The 9,764-nt window shown below is 36.0% G+C and overlaps 1 protein-coding gene across 1 annotated transcript; it reads right to left on the minus strand.

Annotated features, from left to right (window-relative positions):
• Window positions 1–4,745: 4,745 nt before the first annotated feature.
• LOC140782352 (cyclin-T1-2-like) lies at window positions 4,746–9,764 on the minus strand. The gene is made up of 7 exons (XM_073128877.1): window positions 9,608–9,764; window positions 8,989–9,325; window positions 8,147–8,228; window positions 6,347–6,481; window positions 6,093–6,268; window positions 5,812–5,963; window positions 4,746–5,689 (listed from the first exon to the last, which is right to left on the minus strand). The coding sequence occupies exons 2-7, from the start codon at window positions 9,222–9,224 to the stop codon at window positions 5,343–5,345; spliced, it is 1,128 nt and encodes a 375-aa protein (XP_072984978.1). The 5' UTR covers window positions 9,225–9,325; window positions 9,608–9,764; the 3' UTR covers window positions 4,746–5,342.

Consider the following 9,764-nt stretch of genomic DNA (forward strand, 5'->3'; position numbering starts at 1 on the left):
AAAAGAGTATCACTTTTCATTAACTGACAAGGTTCTAAAATCACATGATCTAAAGCAATCTCTGCTGTGATTCACAACTTTAATGTCCATTCAAAGTTCATCATACTGGCTAAATCAACATCCTTTTTTTCCCCTCTGCTCCTTAGCATACTTTATCTCCAACTTTAGTCCAATCCACCACTTATTTGATTCTTTAATCTCGTTTCCCCATTAATTAAACTAGATGAATGGAACCCATTAACTGGAATCATTCACATATGATTAATAAACATAGTACCATTAGAGAGAATACAATAAGACACCAAACCTAACTTTAAAAACATACTTAGTACTTTTAAGTCATTCAAAATAAAATATAACAGTCGAATGAAAAACTTACTTAGTGTGGAACTCAGCATCAAAGATTGCAAAGAGAAGAAAATAAATAATAATAATAAAATAATAATAAAGTGTAGCCCCATGCTTAGTCCCTTAAAAAGAGGTCTTGGGTTTGTGATCCTAAAGGTGTTTTGAGAAGAAGACAATGTATTCAAAGGGGAGGGGGGGGAATATATGCTTTAAAGTAATCTAATCTCTCATAGGGGCGGGGGGCATGAATTCCAACACCAGGAGCCATGGCCCCCATATGTTATGGTGTCTTAGCTTTTCATGCATCAAACTTACTTACTTAAAAGCTTAGCCAGCCATGGATGTTATGGTGTGGTGACATCCAACTTGATCCTTTGGCACAGTGTGGAAGCCTCCCCAGGTGTGTCACGTTCTCGTGTTCCATCTTTTCTCAGACTTCAGGGCCCCATGCCACCTCCTCCTGTACATAACATCCCATGTCATGTCCCTGCAAGGACATGTCATGCATCAGTCTTGATGGGTTTTCATCCATTCGTTCATTCATTCATTCATCCATTCATCCTTTACCACCAATGAGTGAAGTATGATATCCATATCTAAGATCCAAACCCTTTTTTCCTTTTCTTTCTTTTGTTTTTCTGATTACAACTTAAGCTGCTAAAGGACCAACAACATTTAATCATATATATATATAGCAATATATATCAGTACATATTGTATTATATACACTAAGCTAAGCAGTCAGAGAACGGTGTTTTTATATTATATAGTTTAATAGTAATAATAATTTAATTTTTAAGAGTAATCTTAGATGCCTGCGAGCATTGCATGCATGGAAGCTCGTGATGGAGATATATATAGCAATGCAGGTGGAGTGCATCCAAGTATATTTATATGCTATGGTATGACAGTCTAATATGTGTTCAGGTTTGAAGTCCTAGTATGTGTTAGACTTAGTTTTGTTTAGATAACTTGATTTTAGTACCCAATAACCTGATGTACTTTTGTTGTCTGATGTTAATTAGTGAAATCACTGGCTCTTTCTTCCATGGGTGTAGGCAACTGCATGCCATGCTCTAGATTCATTCAGTGGTATCAAAGTTGATAATTTGATGATTCCTGAAGGACTACTCACTTTGGTGTGGCTAATTTGATGGCTCTTATAGACCTGCAAGGTTTTGTGATGGACATATGAGTCATGGTGACATAGAATTAGTCATAGTGTGGTTCGACCGGTGGAATTAGGTTCGAGTTGAGATAAGTAGGTTCGTGGTGACTCAGTAAAATGATAGGTTTAAGCATAAAAGAGCCAAACTATTGACATCAATAAGGTGACTAAAAGAAAATTTGGGCATAAAACTTAGTTGAGAGTAATAGCTTGAGATATGTAGCACATATGTAAATGGAGGAGATTGTTGAGGGAAGTCCCATTTGATGGTTCAAATCTCAAATTGGAAAAGAAAAAAAATGAAAGGATTTATATAAACTCTTAGGCCTCTCATCCAATAGCTTAAGCATTTAAGGCTAATTGGATTATAACGTTTTGTGTTAAACCCTCTTTGACTTAGATCAACTAATCTCTTGTCAAGCTTCTTAATTAGTTCTTAATTAGGCTCCTAAAAGTTGGTATAAAAGGTCTTGTTTTTTTTTTTTTTTTTTTTTTTTTTTGGTACCTGGAGAATATAAATAGCAGAGGTGAGGTGAGGAAGAAATAAATACAAATTTTCTCCATGACTTTGTGGAAATCAATGTAGATCTTTACCTCACTTGATGAATGTCGAGGGGACCATTTACCGACCATTTCTTGTTATCCCCACTAAAGATCTTAGCCTGACACCCACCCTCAATTATATGTAGTACAAATTATTAGGATGAAAACATAATAAGGATGGCCCAAAAATTAATTTTCATAGTAGCATGCATGGTAATGCTGTAAGTTTAGCTTGATCTAGATATTAAATGGCATTTTTTGAAAACTAAATTTAACATAAACACAATTATGCAAGAACAAGGACAAATAACATCAGATAAGAATATTTCTCATCATGTTGATTCTATCTGTGACTCATGAATGCCTAAGGAGAGAAATCCTAATCACAATGGATAATAACTCAGTATACCTGCTTTCAGTATGGATTATTTCAACATCCTTGTGCTCCAAGTTATTCCTAAGATCAAAATCAGAATGAGACTTTGGTGTCAGATTTTTCTGATAACAGACTGAGTGCCAAGTTTGCCACTCTCTGACTCTGGAACTGATATAGGAATGGAATTCTAGTTCCAATTTTAAGAGGACAATTTCTTTCCATAATAATTTTTTTTTCTTTTTTTTTCACAAAACAGGTAAGTCAACAAAAAAATAAATACAGCATCATCATGACTTCGTCGAGGCGACACGCATGCGAGACACACATGCAAACTTCTCCATGTAAGTAGTCAAATGGGTCTCATCACCTTTCACAGGTGACCTTTCTAAAGAATCACTCAATTGAATGGTGCTCCAATAGAAGAAGAAAGTGGCAATCCTCTATCCTGAAAGGCTGTAGGTGAAGTGGAAGCAATGGAAAAAAGAGTTGGCATAAAGTTAGCAGGGGGAGAGCCAAGTAGCAGAGTCTGTACAAAAGGCTGTGTTAAAGAAAGAAAACATACAGTCTACCAACAATCCAAAGGCATGATGAATGCTGTCAAGTTTCAACTTAGCCAATGATGGCACTTCAGTTTGACCAGCTTAGCTTGGTTGCACTGTTTCAGTGATCAGTCCCAGTAATGATGGAGCTTTATCTGAATGGTTGAAGCACTGAGATCCAGTTGCTAAAATTCCAAAACTCTTTTGAGAATATTGTCTATTCAAAATTACATGGTATTAGTGATGATAGTTACAAGGAATGTACTAGGTAAATCATAGAAAAAGATTGCAGGTTCACCAACTTTGATGAGATACCATAGAGATGGAAAACTGTCATGCAGATTGGGGTGAGCTTCTTTTTGGTTCACACAGTACCACTAGTGTCCTTTCTCCAAGTCTTTGAGGCCCCCAGCAAAAGAAACTTTAAAATCATCAAGTTACTGCAGGAGCCTGAGCTTCATATTTCCCTTCGTTATATTTTCTTATTATCAAGATAAGAAAATTTATATAACACTAAAAAAGAACACTTATTGATAAGATCATCCACAAAACAAGTGCAGAATTAGCATAGTATTGATGCATAAACCTGATGAAATCATTGGAAAAAAAATTAAGGAGATATATCATTAGCAAGCTAAACTTTTCAGATCAATGCCTCGTAAAGATAAGGGTTCTCATATACGAATAGAATTTAGGCCCATATACATGGAATCTCAAACAAACTTTATCTCAACTTGAGAGAACCAACATAACGATGTTCCACTGCAGAAGAGTTCAGAACATCAATGGCAAGACTAGTAATCAACCATAAAGTGATTAGTACATCCGTAATGTAATAGAGTATTAAACACAAGTTACAATAAATCTCAGTTGGTCCATCTCAAGCTCCATTATGCATCAACTGATACCTACGATACGAGAATCAAACACAGAGCAGCATATAATTATAACTCCAATCAATCCAATGGTCTGGTTGATTGATCAAGATAATAAACTTAATAATAAGCTTAACTCTTTCTTAATATGATAATCTTAAATCATCATTGATCATTGTGTGCCCTACACAACTCAAACAACCTGTGATAACGTGGATTTTAAGTTTGGATATTCGAAAATAGAGAGCGACGAAAAATATAGACCGTGGTCAAAGTCATCAATCCATTATTAAATGTATAAATGCATATAAATGAATTGTCAAAGTAGATATACAAAATTAAGACAACTCATAAGTATGGAGACAGCAATAAGTTGAGAAAATAAACAATAAATTAAAGATATTTAACAGAATTCATGCCTGCCCGCAAATCTAGAGTATAAAAACAGTAGAGAAAATTAAACGGTGCCGAAGATGCTCTAAATCTTTGTATTCGGAGGCTTTATACATAACTTCAAAGCAGAAAAAGAGCTGAACAAAATAATACTAGTCTTTATCAATACTTTATTCTGTAGAATAGAATAAGACAGGATGGATTAATCTTGACAAACATTACATTTCATTCCAACCATGTACAATTTTATTAGCAGCCAGCAATAAACCCCTTGTACAAAGTCCTCGTACCTGGCAATTATTACAATCAATCATTTGATCCTTTTCTTCGCTGCTTGGTCAGTAACAAGACTAACTCAAAGTACATGCAAAAAAAAAAAAAAAAAAAAAAAAAAGAAACGAAAATGAAGTGGGCATCAGATCATCTCCCCACAGCCAATTCTTTTTTTGCAGTAAATATTTGATTTTTGATTACTAAACTCTGAGAAAATTTACAGTGAAATCTTGTTGTAAAAAAGAAGTAAAATTCCTGAGGTAAAATCTTGAATAAACCTATAAAAGTTACAAAGAAGTAAAATCTTGTGGTAAAAATATTGGAACCAGCAGTGGTTCATAGATACAGTTGCCAAAGAACAAATGATCCTGAAAAGGATCTGTGACAAAATAGGTCACGGCTGCATTATATTGTATATACATAGAGGAAAACGACAGAAAAGAAACTCCTGCAGCTTCCATGCTCCCTTTGACAAGTAAGATTTGCATTACTTGACCTCTTTCTCCATGAAATTCACAACCAGCACACTTACTTATCCGAGACAGTAAAAGATGACAAACGGTACAGGTTACAGCTACCACTTCATAGTCTTCGTTTCTTGGTAGCAGATTCAGATCCACGGACAATCTCAGATTCTGAAGCTCTCTGGATCCAGGCATCTTTACTGGAGTCATCCACCGGAAGCATGTGATTGCTAACTTCTCTGTGCTTTTTCCTCGTCCTTATCAACACCTTGATTCTGACCATATCAACTTTATCAGGCTTATCACCCAATTATGAGGCTTTGTGGCCTCTTTCACATCCATATTATGAGGCTTTGTGGCCTCTCACATATTCCCTGGACTCCTATCTAAAGCAATAGTTATTGAATTTTCATCGTCCCTTGGCTGGCACTTAAGTCCTGACTTATCTTCACAGAAGTGCTTGACATCAACATTCCAGCTGCCAGCAAAGTTCTGCTTGACTGAGTCCACAGGCCTATGACCCCTAGCCTCCCCAGCAAACCCATGGTCCGAGCTGCTCTGGGAAGAGCCAGGCCTACTCAGAATGGAGTTCAGGCTGCTAGAAGTCTGTTGCTTTGCTTCCAATGGTGCCTGGATTGGCTTCTCAAGAGGACCAGCAAACATGGATTTCCTTTTAAAACCAAGTAGCTCTGTCATTTGCTGGATTATGACTGCAGCAGTAAATGATTCATGAATCTCAATAAGACGTGAATTCAATAGCATATTCAAATTGCGGGAAAGAACTTCAAGAATTTAGAAAAAGAAAGAAAAGGAAAAAAAAAAAAGAACTTACCTTGTAAATGCTGAGGAGCAATCTCAAATTCATGCCACCACACATATCCCCTTTCTGAAGGAAGTCTGACATTATGGAGCTTAGCAGCAAGGAAAAGGGACCCAGCAGCAATGTAATGGGGTTTATACTGCAAGCACAATGAAGTCCAAAGACTTCGTATACAAGCAAACCAGTATTAGTTAAAAGAACAGTAGAACAGAAAGTTGCATCACAAGGGAGAAAAAGAAGTGAATATAGGGGCATATAAGAAAAGAAGTGAAGTGAAGGCACATATTGCATACCAATCATTCACAAACTTGCACGCTGTTTGTCTCACATCCTTCTGAGTAATCCCAAGTTTCTTTAAAGCATCAAACAGTGGCATGTAAGGGTGCTGAACATTGAAGTCAAACCGAATGGTTGTTAGGAGTAATCTCTCCCCGATCAAAATCAGTTCTTTCTGCTTCTGAAAAACGTCCTGTTCATTGAGCCAAACTAATGAGTAGCGAGAAATGATGAATTACAATAAAAGTGCCGAGCAAAGAGAAGCTTGTACCTTCTGATAAATTCTCCGAGCAGCAACAGAATCCCTTTTGTAAATTGTTTCATAGGCCACTCTAACAACATAATCTAAAGCACAAGGGTTGTCTTCAACCTTAGAAGCAAGAAAAATGCATACAGTTGCAATAGTCTGGAGGGAAAAAAGAATGTTAAACTCAAAACTAACAAATATACAGTTCAAAAAAGATAACTCTCGTGTGTAGACAAAAAAATATCTCATAACAATACCCTATCATGATTACCTAAGATATACCATAACTCTAAATAAGCATTATCTCTTAATATATCAAAGAAACAGATAAGTTTTATTAAACTGGTAGAAAGAACAGGGAAGCAAGCCAGCAACTAGTCAAAAATTTATATCCAATACATGACTGCATCTTTAGGTTCAATGCAATTTGCAATGCTATAAAGGAAAAACAGGAATAAAATTACAGGACTTTTGTAGGACTGCTGCATTCACATGAATATCGTAAAGAAAAGATAAAGATAACGGTAAAGAGGAGAGAATATATCATGGTACTTACTGTACAGAGTACTATCAAAAGATGATGCTCAGAATTCTCATATTCAAATTAAGATAAGCTTGCATCCCAGATCCATGACTGCAATTAAGTATCCCTCAAGCGCAAATGCCAAATGAACTTGAACCCCGCCCAATGTAGTGGATGCAAGATAGCATAAATTATCACTGTTCTGATATCTGCCAAACCTCTTCAGACATAATACTACACAATACTTGATTAACCAAAACATGGCATATAGTCAAGGAAAAGGGTCAATATCTAATGAGAAAAGTAAAATAAAAAACAAGCCCATAGGAGAATCTCAAAGAATTTGAAAGAATATTTGTTTAACAAAAGTGAGATCCTATGGTATAGATTTGACTGCAAACTTATCTAATGGAATTTTCATTAAAAGAAAGATTGTTTAGCAAGTGTTTACCAATAGGTTGCTAACATGAGAATGCTATGAGATTCACTGTACATACCTCCATCATCGATTCTATCACCTGTCAATACCATAATACCATCTGTCTACACTCAATTCCAGCTCCCAGCATTGATTCCAGCCTCCACCACTTCCCTTTAATGTTGCCCTTCCCTCCCTCCACCTCTCATCTCACCATTACAATAGAAATTCGGCTTCTTTTTTAGCAGCAATAGTAAGTAGAATGAGAGATTTCAAATGGTTTAAATTATGTGACTCTTTAGGTTACTACATTAGAGTTGCCTAGGTAAAGATTTTCATCATCCCCAAATCTGACCCAATACGTAAACCAATATCTAAAACTAGATACATGAGCTCAAGATCATTTTCTTTACCTGAGAAAAAAAATATTCACCAAGATTGGAAATCTATAGAATAAGATATAATATTCATCTGATAACAGGTCAACAAGAAAATAGTGTAATTAAAATTATTCTTCCCTCCATTTCTCAGCATCTTTAGTATCTCCATTTCCTTTTTTAGATGTAGGTTGGTGGAGGTTTTAGTCATCATTCGATGCACAAGCATATGTACTAGGGCAATAATGCTTTTGCTCTAAATATTTCTCCAAATATTTGTGTCAGCTATATGATGCTTTTGCTCCAGTTAGCTTGTTTTTGTAAAGATCAAAGGTCTATGTTAGCATAGTCCATTATTTTATCAAAATGGAAGCATTTCAGATGCCAAATAGAAGAAATGGTTAAGTCTATGGGTCAACAGCTTAAAAGTATAATGAAAGCTCCAGAAAAGAAATTGGCTTTATGTGTCCAGAGAAAGAGAAAGAGATATGAATGATGCAACATACCTGCCAATCATTCTTTGCATGAGACTGAAAAAGATAAAATCGATGGCAAAACATTACTGCTGTCGCAATTGTGACATGAGGTCTGTGAAGATAATTCAACAATTAAAATTCTCACCTAAAGCAAAGAAAGAAGAATGATATAGAAGCTGAAAAGGCATGCAGCTGAAAAGGCATGCACTAACATGTCTCCTAAAATATACATCTATATCCATATCAACCTCCAGAAACAGAAAATTTATGTCAAACTAGAATACATGCAACATTATATTTATCATCGGGAGAAAAGCTGATTGACAAAAGAGCCAATGAGCCAAAATGGAGGTCGCATAGGCCAAGAACATACTGGAAAGAAGAGTTAAAAGTAGTGCCAATTGCCAAATAAGAGATAAATAACTTACTTGAGACTTCTACTAATATACCAAAACGCATGAAAACCAATCCACATGAAACCAGTTCTAGGTAATAGCATCCCAAGATAAATCTTCATGTGCAAATTAAATTAGGTAAAGGTTTTGAGGTTAAAGTTTTTCTTCAGAGATCAATTTGAAGGCCAACAAGCTGAGAAAATCCTTAACCCTTATGCTTCGACAGAACTTAACTAACAATTGAGAAATCACATAATGTCTAACTAAGTAGAAAAACAAGTAAACCTATAGTCTGTAGATGTCGTGCTTATAATCCTAAAGAAACTATTATTGCTAAAGAGTAGATGTATAAATAATCAAAGTTTTGAATTCATGCAACAGAATAAGCTAGATTCATGGATAAGACAGGCACAACAGTGGACAAAATATGACTTGCTCATGAATGTCGAAATGAAACAAAGACGAGGAAGTTCATACAATTTAAGTCTGATGCCAACATCTTGAATGAATAAACAGTATGACATCCGAAGCTCTGACTCTTTCTTTAAACCAATGCCATCTTTCCTGGAGGGAGAGTTATTCTCAATCTCTTCTCGACTAAAATACCAAGACTGCATACGCTCACTAAACAGTTCATCCACGGTCGTGGAATCTTCATCCTTAAACATTCTTTGCAGAAAAGGGGCCCTAAAGGGCTCTCCAGATGCCGTCATTTGTGCTCCCAGTGAGCGACACCCTAGAAAAGAAAAAAAATTCTTGTTTGGTGATTAGAAGTACGTTCTTTAACTTGCTTCTTGAGGTTGCAAATAAATTCCTGCAAATCAACAAGAAAAGGTAGTTGAATTATCAAAAAGGTGACAACGCAATATGCTGGCGTAATTGTTATAATGTTAACATGAACAAGGCACCACATACACATGATTATGCAAATAAATAAATCGATATAATGAAAAAGAAAAGGCAATCTTGGTAGTAAAATCAAAATATTCTAATCAAATTTCCCACAAAAAGACGATCATAAACAATATCCTCGTGTTGGATGCATGTAAAAGAAAAGATTTAAGAAAGACAGAACAAGAGAGGGGGGGGGGGTTACCTCGGTTGGGGGTTGCTGATCGCCGGAATCCGGGGGAGGTGGCGATGGCAGTGGCGGTGTGTTGCGATGACGAAGGGAAGCCGGTTTACCAAGCTGGGTAAAATGAGGATAGGGGAGGGAAGAGAGTAAAGAGGTCAATATTTAAATTGAGGTGTGG

The sequence above is a fragment of the Typha latifolia genome, chromosome 1 (assembly GCF_019914945.1).
Source record: "Typha latifolia isolate L0001 chromosome 1, TyphaL0001v2, whole genome shotgun sequence".
NCBI classification, from domain to species: Eukaryota; Viridiplantae; Streptophyta; class Magnoliopsida; order Poales; family Typhaceae; genus Typha; species Typha latifolia.